The 26911-nt window shown below is 41.9% G+C and overlaps 1 protein-coding gene across 2 annotated transcripts in view; it reads right to left on the bottom strand.

Annotated features, from left to right (window-relative positions):
* Positions 1-26911, bottom strand: part of LOC132874237 (peroxisomal succinyl-coenzyme A thioesterase-like) — a 67533-nt gene that overhangs the window by 17147 nt on the left and 23475 nt on the right. The window contains exons 1-7 of one of the 2 annotated variants that reach the window (XM_060910226.1): positions 26449-26598; positions 25330-25527; positions 25132-25231; positions 17444-17643; positions 9535-9710; positions 7988-8104; positions 3087-3166 (exon numbers count right to left, since the gene is read on the bottom strand). In XM_060910226.1, the coding sequence (XP_060766209.1) occupies positions 3087-3166; positions 7988-8104; positions 9535-9710; positions 17444-17643; positions 25132-25231; positions 25330-25414 (758 nt within the window). In that variant the 5' untranslated portion in view covers positions 25415-25527; positions 26449-26598. Of the gene's footprint in view, positions 1-3086; positions 3167-7987; positions 8105-9534; positions 9711-17443; positions 17644-25131; positions 25232-25329; positions 25528-26448; positions 26599-26911 lie in introns of those variants that run through there. The other variant, XM_060910225.1, reaches the window with a different exon arrangement.

The following is a 26911-nucleotide window of genomic DNA, read 5'->3' as shown; positions in this document are numbered from 1 at the left end:
AATAACCACCAGATGGCGCAAAGTTACATTTCTATTGTTGCTATGGACTGGCTTGACAACGGGGATATACAAATATCCACTGTGGATCGCATATCAGCAACGCAGCGGAGAGAAATCAAATTTCATGGTAAGTGATATAATTTTCAGATATCAGTAAAACTGTATTTAGATAGCTGCTATTTCGTCAGATATCACAGCTGTGTATGTGGTATGAGTAGACAAGTCAGGACGTTAAAAAAAAATACATTAGGTATAAAAAGTTGAATCACATTTTGAAAGTAAGACCCTTTTTTGTAAAAGTGTAGTCTGTGGGGTAAAGCGCCCCCTTAATGGTGGGGTAAATGGCCCCCAGGGGGCATCGTTTCCTTTTATCATAATTACTGTATTTCATACATTTCTGAATAGCAGATACATAGTTTTTAATAACATCTCGCTTACCTGGTTGAGTAAAGCAAGTAATTTGAACTTAATATTAAAAATAATTGAAATAAAAAAAAAATTGAAATTAAAATGCGAAATAAAATAATGCATCTATTCATGAATTCAGGGATATTTTCTTGTTTCTTTCACATTATAGGCTTAAGTAAACACTTTTGCTATCCAAACAGCTTTTTTTGAGTGAGGGGGCCTATTGCCCCACCTCAGGGGGTCTTTTACCCCACTGGGGGGGTAAAAGGCCTCCTTGGCACAATGTTTGTTTTTGTTAAAAAAAAAAAAAAATTAAGTATTAACTTTCGGCAAACTTTAGGTGGCATTATTGTTCATGTCACTGTTGTCAAAAACTATGATTAAAACTAAACACATGGTTCATTTCAACTTGGAGAAAAACTGAATTTTCCCCCACTCTACAGCCATTTGTCGCACATATTGTCACTTCACTATCATTAGGTGTATGTTTCCATTTATTACGAAGAGACGCAGTCATAAACCTGCTTAATGCACATCCTTAAATGATTAAAATATTTATTGAAACATTTTACTGATTAAGGCCGTGTTGGCTTTATTAAGACTGGCTATAGGATTAATTAAATGGCTTCACTGGACTCAAAGCTCGGAGAGCAGTCCGTAGTGGTCAGGGTCTACTTGTTGTTTACGCCCCTTACACCTCTCTTTTGTGTCGAAGCACTCGTACTATAGCACTCGTTTGCTTTACAAAAATTGCTTATTTCCATTTATTACAAAGTCATAAACCTGCTTAAAGCACTCCATGAAATGAAGTATGGTTTGTTTATATCTCGATCTTGTCGCACATATTGTCATCACCACATACAAAATAATTGATAGTGCGTACGAAAAAGGCTTTGGACGAAATGTCTTAACTACTGGACGAACTGTCCTGATCCCTCTTGATTTTAACACACTCTCAGAAAAATAAAGTACATTTTTGGACCTTTAGCAGTACCCTCGAAGGTACTTATTTGTACCCTTTATACATTGCTTACGAACATGTATGTACCTTTTTGAAAACCCACCAGCCGACTGATCTGGCACGTTTTAATTGTGCGACAGTAATGATGTAACTACCAGTGGGACGGAGTAGTGTCCGAAAGCGTTTTTTTCCTCTTTCTTCATTTTACCAATGAGCTCACTATATAGTCCTCTATATAGTAATTCCCTATATAGGGAGTGAGCAATTTCGGACACAGGGATGGTTAGGCCATCCTTAAAAAAAAAAAAAAAATCCATTTCCTGTCCACCGGGTGAGCAAAAAAATTTTCAGTCGGGAGGGAGGGATTTTTTTAATTATATTATTATTTATATATATATATATGGATGGATAAGAAATCGCAATGCTGTGTTTGCTTTTTCTTTCAGTACTTTATTACAAAAGCAGACACATTTAATAAAATGACAGTTTAATCAACTGAAACTTGTACAAGAACTTTAAGTTAGCATTTTAAATGCTGACTGCAACATTTGCAAAACTTTTACAAAGGTACTTAAAATGTCCGACACATGGACTTTTTGTAGTTCTAAATCGACCGTTAGGCCGAGTTCGGATGAAATTACACTATTAAAATGATCACTGAATGATTTGTTTTTCTGAATCTTTACTATTTTGTTGTTGGCTAGAATACCATTTTGCGATTTCACACTTAAACAAATGTTTGAAAACTCCGGATCTGCTTCCTTCATGGTGGCTGCCAGTTTTTTGTGCCGCACGGCGCATGCGCAGAGCTGATTCAGTTCAGAGTGCGCGCGCACTCGGCGGAGGCAGTAGTGTGTTGGAGGGAACAGAAGCAGAGATAACGCTTATTTAGTCTCCGGTAAACCAGTCTTCTCTCGTTCAATTACGTGCTGGCATCAAAAGACACCGTTGGTTGTAAATGAAACCAAACTGAGTGGTTGGAGTGTATTTGCATACACAAATGGAGAAATGTTTGCTGAGTGTGTAATTGTGTAGCCACCACTGCAGACCGTTGTCGTTGTTAATTCATAGCATGCTCAGCTGCGTGAATGTCTCATGCACCGAAAATAAGAGATTTACAAGCCAGGAACGCCTCATGATGCAATACGCAAGAAAAGAAAGAAGATTTACTGCCATTTTACTTTGTATTTGAGTAAAGTGAATAAATAAATGGTCTGTGGAAAATACATTTAATCCTGGGAACTGCATGCACAGGAGTTTATTTTGTGTTTACTCCCCCCGGCTGGCTACTTATTTGTCATGGCTGGCTAGTATGAGCCTTAGTGGAAAGCTCTGGGAATGCGGAAATGTCAAGTTCGATTTTAGATTTACGAACCAGAAAAAAAATGTCGAAAAGCCAGCGTTAAAAAAAAAATTTCAACCGCACAAACGGCACTCACCCGGCCGGTGGACCGGAAACAGAACATTTTTTAATTATGGCCTTACCTTGAGGTCCAATAACAACCCAAAATCCTAAACAACCAGCTCATTCTGTATCTGCAAAGCACAAAGTCCTCATACTCAAATACATACCGTACTGCATAGTACAGCAGAGTCCACACCAGATGTGTGTTAGTGCCATAGGGAAGCTGGCTTTCCCATACGTTTCCTAGACAATCCTTGAATAGCAAATGAACAATAAAATAATCACACTAGAACAGTTCTAACTCTTACTCACTCATCAACATTCTGCCCATTTTCCGCAAATAACTTGTTGGTGCTGCAGAATGGTCCACTGATGCAAATCACACACCTTGGCTGGACAGGAAACAAAGCTGTTTGTTATAGATTTAGACGATATAATAATTCGATCATCCCTACATGATATTACATAGCCACAATATGCATTAACGTTTATCCCTGATTATATTACCCGACCTGCAAACCTTTAAATCAAATCAAATCAAGTTTATTTGTACAGCGCTTTTAACAATAAACATTGTCGCAAAGCAACTTTACAGAATTTGAACGACTTAAAACATGAGCTAATTTTATCCCTAATCTATCCCCAATGAGCAAGCCTGTAGCGACGGTGGCAAGGAAAAACTCCCTCAGACGACATGAGGAAGAAACCTCGAGAGGAACCAGACTCAAAAGGGAACCCATCCTCATTTGGGCAACAACAGACAGCCTGACTATAATATTAACAGTTTTAACAGGTATAACCCTCAACTGTCCTCATGGGGCCGTCCTTCACAGGAGTGGGGCGATAAAACTCCGACCAGACACAGGGCACCAGGATGGATCAAGCAGGTCCGTGGGGCAGAAGAGGCCAGCATCTCAATCCCAGGATCAACATGTAACTCAGAGGGACAGATGGGGGGGGGGAAGAGAGAGAGAAAGAAAACACATTGTTAGGTATGCCCTAAAAATGACAAGTATTAAATCTGTGTGGTAGGCTCGCAGAGACGAGAGTCTTTACATCAGGCATGACACACAATGGCATGTTAATATGGTAAAAAATATATCATGACCTGCTCTGGCTGGATGCTTGATTGGGTGATGGGAGCACACTCCTCAGCAATGATGAGATGCAGATGGGACCCTTAGGGCTGGCCAAGACAGTTCAGTTACATTTCACCGGGTCTGGGACATGCGACAGAATGTCTGACGGCCGATTCCCTGCAGGCTACGATAGCCAGTCGAGGTCCCCACCGTCTCCACCAAAAGATTTCCTGTTGACTCCATGTAACTCAGAGGGACAGATTTGGGGTGGGGGGGAGAGAAAGAAAACACAGGTGGTTAGGTATGCCCAATGTCACCTGAATAAGTAGGAACAGTATACATATTGCACCGAGTACAAGCAGGGACTCCGGCAACTAACTATGACAGCATAACTAAAAGGAGAGAGCCAGAAGGTAACACAGGCATGAGGGAGCCCCGGGACATAAAGCAGCAGCCACTACACCGTCAACAAACTCGAGTGAGCAAGCGAGTGGGGACTGACAGCATCCATACATCCCAGTTTACCAAAACACTCTATGTCTGAGGACCCTCCAGATCTACTCCTTTACCTCACAAACACCATTAACAAAAGGCTTGACTAAACAGATATGTTTTCAGCCTAGACTTTACACATTTTGTGTCGCAGTTTAACCTCGGACTACTCGAGAACAAATTAGCACTCAAAAATACACTCACTGGCCACTTTATGAGGTCCACTGTAGGCACGTATGCTGTTCGATACGGTTCTCTAATCAGCCGATCCCTTGACAGCAGCATGATGCATCAGATCATGCAGATACAAATCAAGAGCTTCAGTTAATGTACACTTCATTCAAACATCACAACGGGAAAAATTACGATCTCAAAGTGTGACTTTCTTTCCCTGTAGCATGGGTGTTGGTTTGAGCCAGATGGACTGGTTTGAGTATTTCAGAAACTGCTGATCTGGAATTTACACGCACAACAGTCTCGAGAGTTTACACAGAAGGGTGCGAAAAACAAAAAACATCGAGTGAGCGACAGTTCTGTGGATGCAAACAAACGCCTTGTTGATGAGAGGGTCAGAAGAAAATGGCCAGATTGGTTTGAGCTGCCAGGAAGGAGATAGCAACTTATATAATCACTCTTTGCAACCGTGGTGAGCAGAAAAGCATCTCAGCATGCAACAGCAGAAAGAAGACCACATTGGGTTCCGCTCCTGCAGCCGAGAACAGGGATCTTTTAATCCTATTAAAGTGGCCAGTCAGTGTATGTTTTTTGCTCCCCAATAAAAACAGCAGATGAGCAAATCAGCATCGATCTGGAGTGATCTGTGCAGATGTTTTATACTCTTCGATATTAAATGACACTGCCTGGAAGCCCCGCCCTCTCCCCTTCGTCTCACATGCTCTCAGCTGTTAACTGTCCCCTTTAGCTTTGCTTTCTTTGTTCTGAACTGCAAAACCATTATTATTAAGCCCTTTCCTAATCTCCTTAAAGTGCATATCCTGGACCAAATTCTTTTTTTTTTTTAATATGAAAGTATGTCCCTTTACACACTCATTCAGAAGGGTAATTTTGTACAAGGCCATCTGTCTACAGCAGAAAAAAGATTAAATAACAAAACGCGTCTGGAAAAATCCCAAGGGAGTCCGGAGCCAGAATCGTGACGTTACCTGCGGAAGCGCCAGCAGGCTGCGAGAGCTTTCGCGGTTTCAGTGCACAGCCTGTGTAGACCAAGCGCTCCCATTTCTCTCTCACTGTCGTCTTTTAGAAAATGATGAGTACTAATCCCATCAAGATTGGTGTTGCTACACCCTCCTACGATACATCTGTTAACCATTTTAATAATTACGTGATAACGTTGAAGAAATTTGCAGAAAACCACCAGGTCGTTTTCTCATAAACAAACCAGCGCTGACGTAGGATTCAGAAGGAGGCGTCCTGCACGCGACGTCACGAAAATCAGTGTTTGGCGGGAAATCCAAATGCCAAGTTTTTTCAGAGGCGGACCAATTCGCCTCAAATGGCTTGAATTCAACTGAATTTTTCTGGTATTGCGCAAGGTAAAAAATTGCACAAAACGCAAAAATGTGACAGATATTTGACCAAAGTTTAATATAAAATAGGAGAATTACATTGATCTTGCTCCTGAATTTACCCGTGATATGCACTTTAACTCTCCTTTGCATCATGCAGAATAAAATGCACTGAAAAGACACCTACACTACTGTTCAAAAGTTTGGGGTCACCCAGACAATTTTGTGTTTTCCATGAAAAGTCACACTTTTATTTCCCACCATAAGTTGTAAAATGAATAGAAAATATAGTCAAGACATTTTTCTGGCCATTTTGAGCATTTAATCGACCCCACAAATGTGATGCTCCAGAAACTCAATCTGCTCAAAGGAAGGTCAGTTTTATAGCTTCTCTAAAGAGCTCAACTGTTTTCAGCTGTGCTAACATGATTGTACAAGGGTTTTCTAATCATCCATTAGCCTTCTGAGGCAATGAGCAAACACATTATACCATTAGAACTAGGGGTCGACCGATAATCGGCCTAGCCGATATATCGGGCCGATATTCTGCATTTTTAGGGTTATCGGTATCGGCCATAATTTCCACCGATATGCCGATAACATGCCTTTTTGCAGCCATTTCGTTCCTAATGCGACTGTCACTGCACGTACTTTCCTGCACTCGCCTCTCTGAGTTCAAGAACACGGTCCCGCCCACCACAACATCTGATTTGTTTGGCACAAGCGATATAGCCAATCGACACGTGTAGCTAAACGCTGTGAACTGTTTCAAGGCAGCCGTACGGGCACTCGGGCAGAAGCGGCACAAGGGATACAGCCAATCAATACACGTAGCTAAATGCTGTGAACTGTTTCAAGGCGGCCGTACGGGCACTCGGGCAGAAGCAGATCCCACTTCAAGGTAAGGACACGCTGCTTTTGCCGCAATAAGTTACAAACACACAAGTTGCAAAAGCACAACATCATTATATGTTTACACTCTTCATCTACTACTCGTTAAAATTGTCCATTTGCATCTGTGTAGCCAGGCAAACTTAGCTTACGGAAGGAAGCACTTGAATTAGCCTACAACCAACTAGTCTCGCTGAAACTACATGTAATGCTTCCTTCACTACAATATAATCCTCCTAAATCAGGAATATTAGGCTTGGGCATTAAAAGCATTAGAACGTAGATGGTTACTTGTTAAGTTGTTACATAATAGGGAGTGATCGCCTACTTTATGTTTGATTTTACTTTTTTAAAAATGCTGCAGGCAGCTCCCTACACTTGATTTGTTATTTAAAAACTACTTGAAGTTGGTAAGTCTTACTTAGTTCTTCGTGTAAAAGAATCCAGACTGTATTTTCATTTATTTTCCACTGAAAATGGTGAGCTGTAATATAGTAGGGAGTGATTTATTTTTTTTATTGGTGAATATTTATTTTATTATTATTTTATTTCTCATTTTATTCTAACTAATGTTTGACTTTATTGTACAAATGCTGCTGGCATCTCCCTGCACAAAATTTCATGTTCAATTTTACAATTAAACATACATTTCATGGATATGAAGGTCTGTGTCAGTGCGTGCTATGTTTAATTTCATGTGAATTATAATGTTTACATTTATCGGTTGCACATATCGGTTATCGGCATCCCAATTCCATAATAATCGGTATCGGTATCGGCCCTGAAAAAAACATATCGGTCGATCCCTAATTAGAACACTGGAGTGATAGTTGCTGGAAATGGGCCTCTATACACCTATGGAGATATTGCACCAAAAACCAGACATTTGCAGCTAGAATAGTCATTTACCACATTAGCAATGTATAGAGTGGATTTCTGATTAGTTTAAAGTGATCTTCATTGAAAAGAACAGTGCTTTTCTTCAAAAATAAGGACATTTCAAAGTGACCCCAAACTTTTGAACGGTAGTGTATCTATCAGAAGATACCTCGTGAATTTAGTTTTTAATGTAGATTCCTAGAATACGGTGTTATGCTCGGTATTGCTGTCTCCAAGTGCTAGCGTTGTGTGTTTATGTACAATAGAAGTCAAGACCATGCTAGTATTCTTACAGAAGTGCAGGGATGTGATTAATTGTTTCGTGTCTAAAGTCACCGTATCTTACATTAACTGAAAGGGCCGTAGCGATCCATAGAGCTACGAAGACGCCAAATGAAATCCCAATGATGGCAATCCGGTCCTCACACACCTGTGGGTGATCACGCAGAACCTGCCACGCCGCCTAGGGAACACACACACACACACTCATACAGGATCTGGAAGACGTCCTGAGTGAAAGTGAATGACAGAAGTGCTTTGTAGTCTTTATCAAAAAAGGTCAGGGGATTAAGAGTACCATCAGTCCAACTCCCTGTTATGGAAGTTTGTACAGTATGAAAAAACACGAAGGATTATTTAATAACAAAGTGCTAATTTAAGTACTTGGTGAAGTGATATGGTTTAGTCATTGTTTCAGCCAGTTAGGGGAAGTTTTTTTTTTCCCCACCACTTGAGTGCACTGACAAGGACGAGTGGTAATGCACTCATGTCTTTCTTGTACCCTGTGGGATTATGGGTCCAATTGAGCAGTGCAAGAGGTTCTGTGGGAGCATGGTGCAGAGTGGAGTGTGAGAAGTGCTTTAAGGTTGGCAGGTCCAGGTCTACTTTTGGCTTTGTAGGCAAGCGTCAGCGTTTTAAAACGGAGATGCAGTAATCCAGACTCGAAATGACAAGGAACTGAACAAGAACCTGAGTTGCCTCTGTGGACAGAAATGGACAAATCCTTCTAATGTTGTAAATGACAAGAGGCGATGTGAAGCAAGAACGTCTCTGGTTACACCCCAAGGAGATCTGAGATCACAAGATCTTGACATGGGGATGAGTCTTTGGCTCAGTTTTGTGGGATGAAGTTTCGGCTGATGAGGAGATGTTTACTACGAACATGGGTGTCAGAGTGAGGAGGAGTTGAGTGTCATCACCGTAGCAGTGGTATGACAAGCCAGGTAAGGATATGATCTCGCCAACAGGGCAGGTATAAATGAAGAACAGAAGACGACCCAGCACTGTACCTTGTAGGACACCTGTAGAAAGTCTGCACGGAACAGATGTGGATCTGCTCCATGTCACCTGATATGACCATCCCTCTTGGTAGGATGCAAACCATTACCATACTGCATCAAGACGAGCAATTATTAGCTGTTTTGAAATGTCATTTAATCAAAATAGCTTAGTGGCTCAGAGTCTGCATCCGAAATTGATAACAAAATATCCTCACTTTATTGCAACGTAGAAGAAACGCTACTGACTACATGAAGATTTTTGTGGATACAGCTTCCATTCCTTCATTCTATTGCAGGTCACGTTTGTTTAAATCACTAATGTGTTTATATTTTGGCACATAGCACCAAGTAAGATTGTGCTAAAGTATCGTGAGCAATAATAACAGCGGGATTGGGTGGAACTGATGAAACTTTCTGCAGAAGTAGGCACGATTGGTTCAAATTCCCATGCAAGGGTCAGGAATGCTTATGCCCTTCATATACCTCTACTATAATTGTTAATACACCAATATACAGAACATATGCGCTTGAATACAACCACTTTTATGCCCACATCATGTAACGTCCTGTTGGACGGTAAGGAATTTGGAAGGTACGGTAAGAATAATCCTACCTTGAAGTAGGAGCCTCCCACATTGACACGTTTTGGGGGTCCAGGAAGATCTTTATGATCGAAGTAGGCTAAAGTCATGCTCGCCAGGCCGTGTGAGGCAAACAGAGCAGCCCGATACTCCACGAGGCCTCGACCCAAACCCCACAGATCTAAAACTGCAGGAAACGGACCTGGACCTGGAGGAAAAGTGGTGGAACAACATGCAAGGCATTTGAGAGATGATGTTCTTCTCCAAGGAAATCTCTCAAACATTCTATTTCGTATGGAATATTACAACCCTGATTCCCAAAAAGTTGGGACAAAGTACAAATTGTAAATAAAAATGGAATGCAATAATTTGCAAATCTCAAAAACTGATATTGTATTCACAATAGAACATAGACAACATATCAAATGTTGAAACTGAGACATTTTGAAATTTCATGCCAAATATTGGCTCATTTGAAATTTCATGACAGCAACACATCTCAAAAAAGTTGGGACGGGGCAATAAGAGGCTGGAAAAGTTAAAACGTACAAAAAAGGAACAGCTGGAGGACCAAATTGCAACTCATTAGGTCAATTGGCAATAGGTCATTAACATGACTGGGTATAAAAAGAGCATCTTGGAGTGGCAGCGGATCTCAGAAGTAAAGATGGGAAGAGGATCACCAATCCCCCTAATTCTGCGCCGATAAATAGTGGAACAATATCAGAAAGGAGTTCGACTGTGTAAAATTGCAAAGAGTTTGAACATATCATCTACAGTGCATAATATCATCAAAAGATTCAGAGAATCTGGAAGAATCTCTTTGCGTAATTGTCAAGGCTGGAAAACCATACTGGGTGCCCATGATCTTTGGGCCCTTAGACGGCACTGCATCACATACAGGCATGCTTCTGTATTGGAAATCACAAAATGGGCTCAGCAATATTTCCAGAGAACATTATCTGTGAACACAATTCACCGTGCCATCTGCCGTTGCCAGCTAAAACTCTATAGTTCAAAGAAGAAGCCGTATCTAAACATGATCCAGGAGCGCAGACGTCTTCTCTGGGCCAAGGCTCATTTAAAATGGACTGTGGCAAAGTGGAAAACTGTTCTGTGGTTAGACGAATCAAAATGTGAAGTTCTTTATGGAAATCAGGGACGCCGTGTCATTCGGACTAAAGAGGAGAAGGACGACCCAAGTTGTTATCAGCGCTCAGTTCAGAAGCCTGCATCTCTGATGGTATGGGGTTGCATTAGTTTGTGTGGCATGGGCAGCTTACACATCTGGAAAGACACCATCAATGCTGAAAGGTATATCCAGGTTCTAGAGCAACATATGCTCCCATCCAGACGACGTCTCTTTCAGGGAAGACCTTGCATTTTCCAACATGACAATGCCAAACCACATACTGCATCAATTACAGCATCATGGCTGCGTAGAAGAAGGGTCCGGGTACTGAACTGGCCAGCCTGCAGTCCAGATCTTTCACCCATAGAAAACATTTGGCGCATCATAAAACGGAAGATATGACAAAAAAGACCTAAGACAGTTGAGCAACTAGAATCTTACATTAGACAAGAATGGGTTAACATTCCTATCCCTAAACTTGAGCAACTTGTCTCCTCAGTCCCCAGACGTTTACAGACTGTTGTAAAGAGAAAAGGGGATGTCTCACAGTGGGAAACATGGCCTTGTCCCAACTTTTTTGAGATGTGTTGTTGTCATGAAATTTAAAATCACCTAATTTTTTCCTCTTTAAATGATACATTTTCTCAGTTTAAACATTTGATATGTCATCTATGTTCTATTCTGAATAAAATATGGAATTTTGAAACTTCCGCATCATTGCATTCCGTTTTTATTTACAATTTGTACTTTGTCCCAACTTTTTTGGAATCAGGGTTGTACTAACAGTGTTACTTCCTGGTTTTTATATCGTGAAATCAAGTCTCAACACCCTATTCATTATATTGTGAAGGAGATCAGGAGTTTTGCCATGCTATAATCATGTCTCGAAGTATGCTGTAAAATATTTGGGTCACTCCTGAAATCCCACAATGCGCTGCAGTAGGTTATCATCACACAGTGTGACCCAGGGAGTGCCAAACACCCCAAAGAAGGAACTTTTGTAGGGCATAGTGAGTAGGTTGAAATTTCAGACACTACACCACTCCCAATGAAGAAAGGCATGGCCTCGGTGGGTGTCGATCCAATAGAAGGTGTGACCATTGTGGGTGTTGGTTGCCATGAAGAAAGCACGGCCTCAGTGAAAGAAGTGTTACATCATTGGCAGTCAGTTCCAGTGAATGAGTGAACAGCTTGGTTACAGGTCAAAAAATTTCAACCTCGGTGATTTATTTATTTTTTCCTGAGACCTGGGTTAAAATTTTTAACCTAGATCATCGTTTTCCAAAGTGTGGTCCGTGAGCGACCCCGGTGGGTCACGAGCCGATGTCGTAAAATATCACATTTTATCAATCATTGTTTCTCAAATCACCTACGTGACTCCAAAAGCAAAGTTCTGAGTAGCACAGAAGAGTTGTTTTCTATATTGAATAAAATCCTATGTAAATTCAAACAGTAGCTGATTATTTTAATTTGTCGAACGTGAAGCAAGCCAACAGTTTTTCGACACCGCCTATAGCTACATCAGTTTAGGTTACACGTTCAAATCAAATCAACGTCACCTCTGAATGTGGAAGGAATGTTGAGAAACTACCAGTAACCAAGGGTGACCAGACGTCCCGGTTTTACCGGGACAGTCCCGATTTGGGGTTGTGTGTCCCGAGTCCCGACAAAAGTCTGTCGGGACACGGATACGTCCCGGTTTTCGCCACTCGCGACGTTTGTGACTGAGCAGCATGGGAATCATTAGCGGAGAAATGTCTGCATTTACCATTTTCATGAATTGACAGGAATTGCAAACTTTCCTGGTTACTGCCCCCTGGCCCTGTGGCATGGGTGTTTATTTAGCCACATTATTCCAGACAACAGAACGTGTTGCCATGCAACAATAAAATAAACATTAACTGGCGCGAATGTTCTTTGGCTAGCAGCAGTAATGCCGCAGCAATTATGCCGAAAAGAAAATGTACCTTTTCCAAAGATTTACAGGGCACCTACCCCTTCCTCCGAGAGGTGCAGAACAATGCGCACGAAGCCTACTGCACACACTAAGTGTTTTGTTCTTGTACTGAGTTGGGTAGCCTATGTTGCAAATGCTGTGCGCTCCTGTGTGGGCTTTCCTCGGGCTGTCGCCCCTCTCCTCCTTTACTGCTGTTTTGTTTGAGTATATATTCTCAAATCACTTGTCTCTTTTTTTGTTTCTGTTTAACATACCATTCTGACAGTTTGGCCATATTGCTGTGTTGAACAGCTTGTTGCACCTTCCATTAAAGTGTTCACTTTTGTACACATCTTCTTGCTTTATTCATTCAGTTGTGGGGAATGGTTAGTAAGGTTGATTCTGACCTAGGCTATGTTGAGGTCACATATCTACTTTTTAAGTTCATGCTATAGTGCATACAATTTTAGAGATATAGCCTACATGTGCATATGCATTCTTCTTGGTGTTCTCACAAACAGGTGAAATAAATCAGTTTAAATTTGGCCTATGGACGTAGCCTGGCCTATTCTCAGCCATTACAAAATCTGTTGTCTGACCATAATTTAACTGATCTGTATACCACTATGCTACTAGATAACAAAATGCTGGTTTGTTTTATTTCATGTGAGATGTTGATAAATGTGAGCTTCAACAAAATGATAAGAGCACCTCTCCGAGTGTCACGTTTATGTAAAAAAAAGGTGTGCGTGCACGAGCATGGTCGCGTGCAAAAGTGTCCCGGTTTCAGACTAGGGAAATCTGGTCACCCTACAGTAACCACATTAGACTCACTCAGCATCAAACTGTCAAAGATAACGGATCGGCGGCTGAAGACTGGGCCGGTCAAAAGAAAAGCACAAGAAACACCAGACATGAGCAAGGACGAAGTGCAAAGACGTGATGATTCTTTGTTTAAGAAAGCAAAGCAGCGCAACCAGATCAATGTGGCCCCCGATACGAGATTAAAACTCTCCAGTTTGGAGCCAGACATTACTTCAGTGATGTATCAGAATAAGCAGCACCAGTCTTCCCATTAATAGAAGGACAACAATGAGTTGGCTGTACTATTCCATTAGTGTGTAATTTGTAATATACTGTTGAAGTGTTGTTTTTTGTTCGGGATATTTAGGGGGTTAGGTGGTCCGTGAATTTTTTTTTTTTTTAATGGATAAAGTGGTCCTTGGTCTGCAAAAGTTTGAGAAACACTGACCGAGATCATAATTTCCAATTTCGATAAAATTCTGGATCATCTAAGAGTCTTAAAAGGGATTTTCCATCACTTCTTTTGACTCTCTTTCTTCCATCCACTTCCTCTCCGTCTATACCGACCTAGTATTTCCTCTCGTCTGTCTACCTATTGCTGGGTTTCAGTCATGTGACTTTTCTTGGCGGTTTTACTGGAAGTGAAATACCTGGTGGTCTAAACGGCTGCTGTAGTGCAAACAACTAGCGATAACTTATCAGAGTACGCTCGTAATCTAGAAGCCACTGCTGGCTTTAGATATATTCAGAAGATTGCTCTGTGCAATGGAATCGACTCCTACAGTCTGGGAAAGAAGGATTTGTCATACGATCTCGAAAACTATGCTTCAGTCGAGTTCCCCGACATCTCGAACTATCTGGTGTTGCAGACGTCCTTCTACACCGCAAAACAGATGAAAGCGTGGAAGAGTATGGAGGCTTACGACTTTTTTGTATGTGGCTGGGTAAAGGACCTCGCTATCAAGTTGCTGCCCAATGAATCCTGTATTGTTTTTGCCCGTGTAAGTATGGTGTTTTTTTTTTTTAAAAGCTTTTCGTTCGCGTCTTTACAACAAAGCGCAAACAAACAACAGTTGGCTTGATTCTCACTTGCGTTGGCTCTTATCTCTCAGCTAAATCATTCACAAAGATCATCAGAAACCCCTTTAAAGACCTGGATCTTAGTTAAACAAGACGGAGAAGAAGTGATCACGGCGCATTGTAACTGTACGGCTGGGGAAGGATTTTGTCGCGACCTTCATGCATATGGACTTTGTGAGGAGCAAACAAAGAAACAGCTGGGGACTTTAGCACTTTGTGAATAAAAAAGTACCGTAAAATAATGACACATAGCAAGAAAAGTACTTGGAAAACCCTAAGGACAGAGCTGAGAGGGAAATACAAACCTTTCACCAAGTGATCACTGCAAACTCGAGCAGGCTTCGACTCGGCTCCCTTCGATTTCACTGAGAGGTTCAAAAGCCACCTTTCTCCACGTCTTTTTGTGAAATCCTGTGTTCGTTCACCCTTTTTTATTAGTTCACGGGGAACCCTGAAGAAACTTTTATCAGTTTCATGGTTTGATCGATTCGAACAACCTAAAGCAATGCAAGCGTAAGGCATTTTTCATGCGAGCAATGCACCTTCTCCGTACAAACGCTTTGTCAACTGAGCTTTGGTAGACCACCAGCTAAAGTTTCAAATAACTAATAAGGTGGATGTGACGTCACATGAAACCCAGCAATTCCTTTCTACCTAATTAGCATTAAAAAAAAAAAACATATCTTTTTCATACTTAACTAGGATTCAAACTTGGAACCTTCTGATTCTTAACCCAACACCTTAACCACTAGATCAGAGACGATTGTGATGGAAGGAGTGATCTATTATGAATGAGTCCAGTCTTATGACATCATCAAGTCATTTAAAACACAAAGTCTTCCCAAATCCTAACCCTAAACCGAACCCTAGCTATAGTGAGTCTCCCGAATACAAGTAGCAAATTATGAACTGGGTTAAAGATTCTAACCTGGGTTAGACCTCCAATTCTGACCTGTAACAATTTTTTGTTCAGAGTTGTCCTTATGAAGTCTTGGTGAAAGAGGTGGGGTTCTTGTGCATGTCATTCCTAGCCTAGTAAACTAGACCCACCCGCCTAGCGGCCAAAAATATTTTTGCCTACGAGTGGGTCTAGCCTCGCACCATATAAACAAAAGACCCCGGGCATCAAATCGTGCCCGTCAATCACAACGCAAGGTTTTTGTTTGGATTCTTTGGGTGGGCTTTTGCAGGAGTGACGACAAAGCTGCGCGACGCTGGAGAAAGTACAGCAGGAAAGATGGCTACGGCTAGTGAACAGCGCTAGTTTGACTCCGCTTTGGAATCAGTTTTAGAAGAATTAGACTTGGAGTTTTCGTTGAAACATGAGCAGGAAGAGGCTCTCCGCTCATTCCTTTTCAAGAAGGACGTTTTCGCTGTTTTGCCGACCGGCTATAGACCCCTTTCACATGACGTCACCGCGCCGCGAGATTTTGTTAGGCGCCATATTGGAAGACCAAGTACATGCACTCACAATATAAAACAAAGTACGAGCGAGAGTAAAGTGACACGATGGATGATAATTCTGGTTATGTGAGTACATTACCAGCTGCAGAAAGGGCACGGTATGTGGAGAAACTGGCTGTGATTGATGGGTTTGACCCATATGATAAGACTCGGGGCATTGGAGAATGGAAACATAAGGAGGACCGGACACCAATTCTGCCGTCTGTTTGCTACCCAGACATTGTAAACTATTTGTTGTTTACACCCAGTGCCTACACTCAGTGTTCGAACTATGCCGATATTTTCAGGGGACCCCTTTTTTCCCTTGGGGGTGTGTGTGCTTGCGCTTGTCTCGGAGCGCGGATCTCCAAACACATGAGAAGTCTATCTTACGCACATATCACGCGGACTCCACACCTCCACACACGCATTGCGTCTGAAGTCATAACTCATTAGGGGAAATCGTGTCCGCATTGGCATGTTCAAAAAACAACCTCGCGTCAACAATGATACCACACGCAAGAAAAAAAAAAAACAGTCAGGCTACTCAACAACCAACCTGGCAGCAGCGAGCAAGCCCCAAACCATCCTAAATTATTATTATTATTATTAAATTGTAGAAGTCTGGGAGGCTTGCTCCTCATACAGTTATCAACTTGGGGCCAATTTAGCATGTTTTAAATCTGAATTTCTTGCGTTTGCTTACCTCAAAGTGTCCGCAGATCATGCACAGACTTATCCATTATATCCACAGTTTTTTGCCAAGTCTCACACAGGTTTCTTTCAAGTCTACTGTTGGGCCAATAAATCATAAATAAAACAGCTCAGATTTGTTTAAGTCGTTTGCCACTCCACTTGATTCTCGTGGGTTCACATACCGCTGCCGTTATTATCCCCTTATCACGAGTTTGTTGGTCTTCCAAAATGGCGCAGGGTCTGTTTACTTCCGGTTTCGGGTGACGTCAGTGAAAGGGGTCTATAGCAAAAGTCTGATCTACCAGCTGGCTCCGCTCGTAGCCAAAAGGATGGGGCTAGTTTGTGCAGTACGAAGAATTAATAAACAGCTTTGAAACATTACTTTTTGATTGTTTCTTATTTTCCCGTTATTTTAAATTTAAGGGAAATTATTTCACCAAACACCACTAAATAAAAATAAAAGCTCAAAATCAGTTTTAGCAAACCCTTGAAAAACACTTGAAAAAAAAAAAAGAGTCAAGTATGTGGTACAGACTCCAAACTTGTGGTCATTATCTCCAAACTTCTTAATATCTAGAACCTGTTTATTAATTAATACGCATTTTGAAAAATTATTTATTTCAAGGCCTCCCCCACTGCTTTCTGTCGCTCTGACTACATCACAGTCACTGTTGCGCTGATTGGTCAGAGCGTTGGCCTATACGCACAGAGACAGTTTGAAAGACAGCGGGTTGTTCCTCCCACACCCTTCGGAAATGTCTACGAGCGAGACCAGACTAAATATTCACATTTAGTCTGGCTTGCCAGGCTATGTCATTCCGGGCTTGTCAGACCAAATCATCAGACTAACCTGGAGGGAGGAATAGAGTCCCCACCACTCCGTTTTGCCGTATTTCGATCCTCCTCACACCCGGCGCCATGTACGAGCGCTGAAGTGTGACAGTAACCAGCTCACGCACTCCGTTAATCTGCTCGTCCTTGGAGGAAACATGGCCTTCCAGCACAGACACGTCCACTGTGAATGGCGTCTCGACATTTTTCTTTCTCAACCTGAAAGCAAGGAATAGAAAAAGGATAATCACACATTCTGCATTTCATTTATTTAAATCTCAGGAAATTATACTGAAGGTGAGCTGCTGATTGCAAGTTATAAAAAAGAAACGGAAACTAGATAGAACTCGACGCCAATGGCGTTGATGGGGATGCCTCCGCCCGGTAGACTACACGCCTTATTAAGTTGTGATTTGGGGATGGACATTTGACCTCACAGTAATCTTGACCTGGTGAAATTACTCGTATCAGCCTTGGAGATATTGTGTTCGCAAGGTTTTCGGACAGACATTTGACCTCACAGTGACCTTGACCTTAGACCTTTTGATCTCAAAATCTAATCAGTTTATCTTTGTCCCCAAATGCACAAATGGTGAAAGTTTGGTGAAATTCCTTTCACCTGCCTTGGAGATATCGCGTTCACAAGATTTGCGGACAGACATTTGACCTCACAGTGACCTTGACCTTATAGATTTTGAGATCAAAAGGTCATCAGTTCATGTTTGTCTCAAAGCGCACAAATGGTGAAAGTTTGGTGAAATTCCTTTCATTAGCCTTTGAGATATCGCGTTCACAAGGTTTCGGGACGGACGCACGCACGGATGGATGGATGGATGGACAACCCGAAAACATAACGCCTCCTGTACCTTACAGTGGCGGAGGCATAAAAAAATATGAAGTAAAACAGTGACACACAACCAGATTTATTTAAACATTACTGAACTTCAGATGTTACAGAGATGTGATGTACAAAGGCAGAGAGGAACCATCAGCGTCTTCCAGGCCTCCAGAGAAGATCCAAACATTTCGTTTCAGCATTTCAAATCTCATCTCATTACAGTATCTCCAGCCGCTCCATCCTTCTACAGGGTCGCAGGCAAGCTGGAGCCCATCCCAGCTGACTACGGGCGAAAGGCGGGGTACACCCTGGACAAGTCGCCAGGTCATCACAGGGCTGACACATAGACACAGACAACCATTCACACTCACATTCACACCTACGGTCAATTTAGAGTCACCAGTTAACCTAACCTGCATGTCTTTGGACTGTGGGGGAAACCGGAGCACCCGGAGGAAACCCACGCGGACACGGGGAGAACATGCAAACTCCGCACAGAAAGGCCCTCGCCGGCCCCGGGGCTCGAACCCAGGACCTTCTTGCTGTGAGGTGACAGCGCTAACCACTACACCACCGTGCCGCCCAGCATTTCAAATATTAGATTTAATTTATTTAATTATTTCATAATTAACTGTAATTATTATCTTCTAATTTGGCCTCATTTTCTATCAAACTTGCTTCAGAAATGTAACGGGTTACTGTCCTGAAAACATGACAATCGAGTTATCCAATGAGATTTTTTGTTTGTTTGTCATCTCCAGGCTGAGAAGAGTTTCGAGCTGCTCACTCATTGGTTAGGACTTCATTGCCAGGACAGACGGCCATGGCAGTGTATGTTTATGTACCGTAGGAAGTGACAGATTAATTAACCAATCAGATTTTGATTTATAGTGGGAGGGACCAAAAATTTTATCACCCTCGGTCTTCCCGAAGGCCAACGCGAGCTTAACTGCGAGTCAGTGCGGCAGCAAAGTCACCTTCCACCCAGTGTAGCGTTCATCAGTAGTGTTAGCGAATGCTAATAAAGCGGTCAAGCCAGTACTATTGAGAGCAAGTAGTACAGGCTAACGACCGAGAAACATACCTGTCAACCCTCCCGTTTTTCCCGGGAAATCCCTTATTTTGACTTATTTCCCGCTGTCTTCCCGTTTTTTTATTTTCCTGAAAATATCCCGTATTTTCGCATTATATAAAAGTCCCGTATTTTCACAATATAAAAAAGTCGGTAGGTCCAGAATTCATGACGCGCCTCTGACAGGAGTTTACAGCAGGAAGTCAGGCCATGAATTCACGTCCCCGCCCTCTCAGGCATCAGTAATCACAGAACTACGTCCGGAGGCGAGGCTGAACAAGTGATTAGGTCCAGTGTTGCCAGATTGGGCGGTTTCCCGCCCAAGTTGGGCGGTTTCAAGTGCATTTTGGCGGGTTTTGAACATATTTTGGGATGGAAAACATCAGCAGTATCTGGCAACACTGATTAGGTCTGAGGTGAAGATGGCGATGCTAATAGCTAAGAAAAACATGAGCCTCTCTTTCTTTGATGATTTCAACAAGTGCGTGACTGGAATGTTCCCAGACTCTTCCATCGCAAATAAATTTTCCATGGGGAAAACGAAAGCCTCCCAAATAATCAAAGGTAAGCTACACATGTTTACATTAAGTATGTCCTGGCTAAGACCTCATAAATAACCTAGTGTAAACTAATTGGTGTATTAACTGTTTTATCCACTCATTGTCTATTTTATTTTCTATCTGAAACTTACCCATTTTAAATCACTCTTGGTTTAATATCTTATATTACTCTTTATTACTCTATCTCTCTATCTATCTAGCTAGTGTTCCGAGGCCATGACTATGGTAAAACCATAATAAATTGCAATGGAATTGAATTTATTGACTGGTTATATAATGACCTTTCTTATTTTAACATAAGATGCGTATTTTAGCCCTTAATTTGGGAAATAACTGGTACTACTGAAAGCAAATAAAAATAAATGTATAGTTTATTCACAAATGCACTCTATAAACCATAAGCATATTGAGTTTGGGTCTTGGCTATCACCAACATGCACCAGAGTACAGGAAATCACAAATACTAGATAGAAAATTGCCCCCCATTCAACTACACACCCACTTTTGGTGAAGGGTATGACTTTCCGAAATTTTCCCTTATTTTGAGTTAAAAATCTGGGAAATATCCCTTTTTTTCAAACCTCAAAGTTGACAGGTATGCCGAGAAACTAAGATTTCTGTCTCCAGACTCTTCTTCCACGCTGCACGCTCACTACAGTATTTTTCACTCAGACTTAAAGGTGAACTGAAGTCATTTTTAAACTTGCTTTATTTCTTAATTAGCGTGTTATTCAATTACGTTTTCGGTTTTAGTAACCTTATATCGTGACTCGTATTGGCAAATAATCGCAATTAAATATTATACTTATCGGCCTATTCGGTTTTTAGCCGTGTTGAATTTAGTTCGTTTGGTCCACGGCAGGCGTCGCTTATCCGCGCGATCTTCACGAGACTTGTGCGAGACTTCGAAACGTCAAGTGTCAGCCAGGTGTCCGTGCCGCCATTTTGAAAACTGTTTTCCAAACGAAACATCGCACAAAAACGAGTTTAAATGACGATTACTGCCTACTTTTTTCAAACTTTCCTGATTGCTATCAAAACAAACAAAACTTCCGGCTTGATTACATCAGCATTCGAAAGAGGGCGCGCACGTCTTTTGACAACGTTGGCAGATTTTTCCGTGTCCGAAATTGCTCCCTACTCACTATATAGGGCACTATATAGTGAGGACGCCATTTTGTAGTGCTGTCCAAAATGATAGTGAGGATTATTTACACCCTATATAGTGCACTCAAAGTATCCCACAATGCATCACGAAAAGTAGTGTACAATGATGGTCACTAACCAAGCAATATATCCCATCATGCATTGCAGTTGCGCTGAAAGAAATCAAATTAAAAGTTTGAAATTTGATTTAATAAAAGGCAGCGGCAAAGAAGAAAGTATTCAGCCTTGATTTAAAGAACTGAAAGATGCAGGTACTTTGTAGTGATTAATGTGGGAAATGCGCTCAGTGGCTCCGGTTTTCCCCACAGTCCAAAGACATGCAGGTTAGGTTAACTGGTGACTCTAAATTGAGCGTAGGTGTGAATGTGAGTGTGAATGGTTGTCTGTGTCTATGTGTCAGCCCTGTGATGACCTGGCGACTTGTCCAGGGTGTACCCCGCCTTTCGCCCGTAGTCAGCTGGGATAGGCTCCAGCTTGCCTGCGACCCTGTAGAACAGGATAAAGCGGCTACAGATAATGAGATGAGATGAGATGAAATGCGCTCAGTATAATATGGATTTATCACAAAAACACACGCATGTATTTATTATTTTGAAAACCCACCAGCCGGCTGATGTGGCACGTTTTAATTGTGCGACAGTAATGACGTAACTACCAGCGCGACAGAGTAGTGTCCGAAAGCGTTTTTTCATTTTACCAACGAGCTCACTATCCCTATACAGGTAGTCGTAGACTTACGACCTATGCGACTTACGACCGATCGACTTTACGACCGTCTGGTTACACTACCGTTCAAAAGTTTGGGGTCACTTTGAAATGTCCTTATTTTTGAAAGAAAAGCACTATTCTTTTCAATGAAGATCACTTTAAACTAATCAGAAATCCACTCTATACATTGCTAATGTGCTAAATGACTATTCTAGCTGCAAATGTCTGGTTTTTGGTGCAATATCTCCATAGGTGTATAGAGGCCCATTTCCAGCAACTATCACTCCAGTGTTCTAATGGTACAATGTGTTTGCTCATTGCCTCAGAAGGCTAATGGATGATTAGAAAACCCTTGTACAATCATGTTAGCACAGCTGAAAACAGTTGAGCTCTTTAGAGAAGCTATAAAACTGACTTTCCTTTGAGCAGATTGAGTTTCTGGAGCATCACATTTGTGGGGTCGATTAAATGCTCAAAATGGCCAGAAAAACGTCTTGACTATATTTTCTATTCATTTTACAACTTATGGTGGGAAATAAAAGTGTGACTTTTCATGGAAAACACAAAATTGTCTGGGTGACCCCAAACTTTTGAACGGTAGTGTATGACTGGCAAGTGTTTCCCAGCTGAGCTAGCTGAGCGTACGACAGTTTCCGCCCCAGCTCCTGGCAGCCTCTCACCGCGTACAACAGTTTCCGCCCCAGCTCCAGGCACATGCGCAGTCTCTCTCGCACTCCGTCATACAGTTTCCGCCCCAGCTCCTGGTTTATGAAACGAGCAAATGCTCCCGCCAGCCCGAGCGCTGCAACAGCTGATGATGATGTAGACGACCCACAGCCAAGCACCAGTGATGCCAGCGGTCACTAAATTTTGTATTTTGCTATGTTTTACATTTGTATTTTGGTATATCATAAACTAAAATGTTTTCTATTTTTCACACCTGTATTTCGTATTTTTTGTTTTGCACATATTAAACAAATTGTACTGTACGCAGTGTAGTATTGCAGTGTTTGACTTAAACCAAATAATGAGCCAAGGCAATGAAATAAGAAAATGTTGATAAAATAAGACTTTAAGATGATTACAATATCATTACACTTGCATTCATTTAACATCGGCTGACTTACGACCAGATTGGTTTACGACCAGTCAGTCGTAACCAAACGCAGTCGTAAATCGACAACTACCTGTGCATGCAGTAGGAAGTAGTGGACAAGTGAGCGATTTCAGACCCAGCGTTGGTCACTTAGACTACGTTCAGACTGCACCCTGAAACGACCCATATCCGATTTTTTTGCCCATATGCGACCTGTATCCGATTTGTTATTGACAATCTGAACGACACAGATCCGATTTTTTCACATGCGACCCAGGCCGCTTGGATATGTGGTCCTAATTCCGATGCATATCCGTTATTTTCACATGCGACTGCAGTCTGACCGGACAGGTCACATTCATGCGACCCACACGTCATCAACAAGAGACAAACGTCACTATTCTGCGTTGGCTAATCCCGCCTCTTTGGTGGAAAACAACAACATTTGTACAGTTTTCAGAATTTAAATAGACTTTTATAGAATTGATCAAGCTAATGGTGGATTTGGTAGGGACCTGGATGTTGATCTGTTAGCCTGATTAAATAAAACAGTTTCTATAACTGATTTATAACTTAAACCATCCTGTATTACAAGATTATAAGATTGTTCTGGAAATTTCCAGTAATTTGACACCTTCGGTCTCATTAGTCTGCTGCCCACATTAATCAGATTATTGTGCGAGTTCCGCCGCCGCCACAAAAACCACATCGCCAGGTCTCGCCTCATCTCCATAGCAAACTGCACTGGTGTTTCTGCACCTTGAACCAGCGCTGAGAGAAGTTGCAGAATTCAGCTGGCTATAAACAATCTAAATAAATATTTATAAAAATGTAGAAAAAGTTTATTAATATGACGAAATAAATATGTGCAAATTATTAAGCCTGAATTAAGAGTTTGGTAATACAGCGGCCGTATCCCAAATGACTGCCTACTGAAGCTCGAGTGCACTATAGAGAGTTTAAAAATCCATTACTTCCTCGTAACATGTGGTGCACTTATATAGAAATTAGAGAGACGTTTAGGAGTCAACCCTCGTTACCAGGCTACACGTTTTCATTTCAGTTCAGAAACAAAAACACACACGAGACCTCACACTTTAACACTAACCAGATAATTAAACAAACAAACAAAAAATCATTAAACTTGAAGAGTGCGCTTTTTTTTTTTGTTTACGTATTACGTAGATGTGCTTATTACGTGTCAATTTGCGCATGCGGGACACTTTTGGGTCGTTTTCTGTTCATATTGGAGATCGCATACAAGTCTCATATAATTGGTAATGTGAACGGCCTAACAAAAAAATCGGATTTCACAACTTATCGGATATGGGTCGTTTCAGGTTGCAGTCTGAACGTAGTGTTTGATTTCCGCTGTACGTTTTACTTCCGTCCTACGATGTCTCGGACAGGTCTCAACGAATCTCGTTTACGGCCATTGCTTTGACATATGGACTGATGTATTACAGATCATATTTCAGACACTCATAACTTGTTATAGCAGCGACGAAATAGCGATCAAAAATGCATTCCGATATTAAATATCTCATCTCATCTCATTATCTCTAGCCGCTTTATCCTTCTACAGGGTCGCAGGCAAGCTGGAGCCTATCCCGGCTGACTATGGGCGAAAGGCGGGGTACACCCTGGACAAGTCGCCAGGTCATCACAGGGCTGACACATAGACACAGACAACCATTCACACTCACATTCACACCTACGGTCAATTTAGAGTCACCAGTTAACCTAACCTGCATGTCTTTGGACTGTGGGGGAAACCGGAGCACCCGGAGGAAACCCACGCGGACACGGGGAGAACATGCAAACTCCACACAGAAAGGCCCTCGCCGGCCCCGGGGCTCGAACCCAGGACCTTCTTGCTGTGAGGCGACAGCGCTAACCACTACACCACCGTGCCGCCCGATATTTAATAAAATGAGATAAATAGAATTTTGATTTAAAAAATTTGCCTTCAGTTCTCTTCATTTCCCTGTGTAATTTACTGAGTGACTTTTAAAATCAGCAATGACAGCTACACATAACAGAGCGACCTGGCAACCTGCCGATAATCCCTTGCAAAATCCTTTGCCCTTTTGGTTGTTTTAGTGTATCCGGTTAAGTTTTGGCTGAGCTCAAGTCCCAGCTCTAATAGTAATGGTTCACCACTGTACAAAGGTCATGGCTTTATATGCATGGATATATGGTTCAACTCGTGTCATGGTTCACTCTATCAACTGAACTAACCCCACATGACATCATTTCCCCCTACCTCAGATCTTGTTTGTCACCAAGTGCAGGCTGTAGACTCCAAAACAGGCCCATTGGTTCACAGCCAACATATGAACCACCAACCGAGGGGTGTTTTGTCACTGTTACAGAGGAAGACTAAAGTTTATTTACCTTCCATCCTCTTTCTACAAGGAAAAAATTAACGCTTTTTTTTTGAGCAATAAATAAAATCGCTCACAGTCTACGACTCCATCCTCATCAGCGTGGTAGTGAGCGACTGACTGCCACAAATGTCCATCCTCACATGTCATCCGAGCTCTCATGGTCACGGGGGAGTTTCGTGGCAGATGATGTGCCTTCAGAGTGATCAGCTCATCGATTAAAGCACGACAAGGTGTGGCTCTTAATAACGGAACCGGTCTACACCTCACCACATCTGCACAGAACATAAAACTAGACATTTTAACACCAGTTTGAAGAAGAACATGAGGAATCAGGAAAGGAAGTGTTAATAGATACGGGGCTAGGACATAGTACAACAGTTGGTGTCGAGATTAAACCTCACATGGCTTCTTTAATGATTAAATAATGAAGTTCATGGGTTAAGGCAGTACAAACAGTAAAACACTGTGCACTTTGGAAGGACTATATGTGATGGAAGGAGAAAAAAAAAAAAAAGACCAAAAGTCAAAATATTCTCAGTTTGAGACTACTGGAATATGGCAGTTACACTACCGTTCAAAAGTTTGGGGTCACTTTGAAATGTCCTTATTTTTGAAAGAAAAGCACTGTTTTTTTCAATGAAGATCACTTTAAACTAATCAGAAATCCACTCTATACATTGCTAATGTGGTAAATGACTATTCTAGCTGCAAATGTCTGGTTTTTGGTGCAATATCTCCATAGGTGTATAGAGGCCCATTTCCAGCAACTCTCACTCCAGTGTTCTAATGGTACAATGTGTTTGCTCATTGCCTCAGAAGGCTAATGGATGATTAGAAAACCCTTGTACAATCATGTTAGCACAGCTGAAAACAGTTGAGCTCTTTAGAGAAGCTATAAAACTGACCTTCCTTTGAGCAGATTGGGTTTCTGGAGCATCACATTTGTGGGGTCGATTAAATGCTCAAAATGGCCAAAAAAAATGTCTTGACTATATTTTCTATTCATTTTACAACTTATGGTGGGAAATAAAAGTGTGACTTTTCATGGAAAACACAAAATTGTCTGGGTGACCCCAAACTTTTGAACGGTAGTGTAGGTCTCGGTCATGATGACGTTATCTCTGAAAACCCTGAACACGGGGAGAGAAAAAGCTCAAAAACCAACATCCTAATCCAAAAAGTGTTATACTCACCGTTTCTGATGAAGTCTCATCTCATCTCATTATCTCTAGCCGCTTTATCCTTCTACAGGGTCGCAGGCAAGCTGGAGCCTATCCCAGCTGACTACAGGCGAAAGGCGGGGTACACCCTGGACAAGTCGCCAGGTCATCACAGGGCTGACACATAGACACAGACAACCATTCACACTCACATTCACACCTACGGTCAATTTAGAGTCACCAGTTAACCTAACCTGCATGTCTTTGGACTGTGGGGGAAACCGGAGCACCCGGAGGAAACCCACGCGGACACGGGGAGAACATGCAAACTCCGCACAGAAAGGCCCTCGCCGGCCACGGGGCTCAAACCCGGACCTTCTTGCTGTGAGGCGACAGCGCTAACCACTACACCACCGTGCCGCCCCGGTATTAGAAATAATCTTTTGTTAGTTTTTTTATTGTGATAGAGAATGGTCGATGTGAAGGACATTCCTGA

The sequence above is a fragment of the Neoarius graeffei genome, chromosome 26, assembly GCF_027579695.1.
Source record: "Neoarius graeffei isolate fNeoGra1 chromosome 26, fNeoGra1.pri, whole genome shotgun sequence".
NCBI lineage: Eukaryota > Metazoa > Chordata > Actinopteri > Siluriformes > Ariidae > Neoarius > Neoarius graeffei.
The sequence above is the reverse complement of the archived record's forward strand: the minus strand, read 5'-3'. Positions and strand labels throughout refer to the sequence as shown.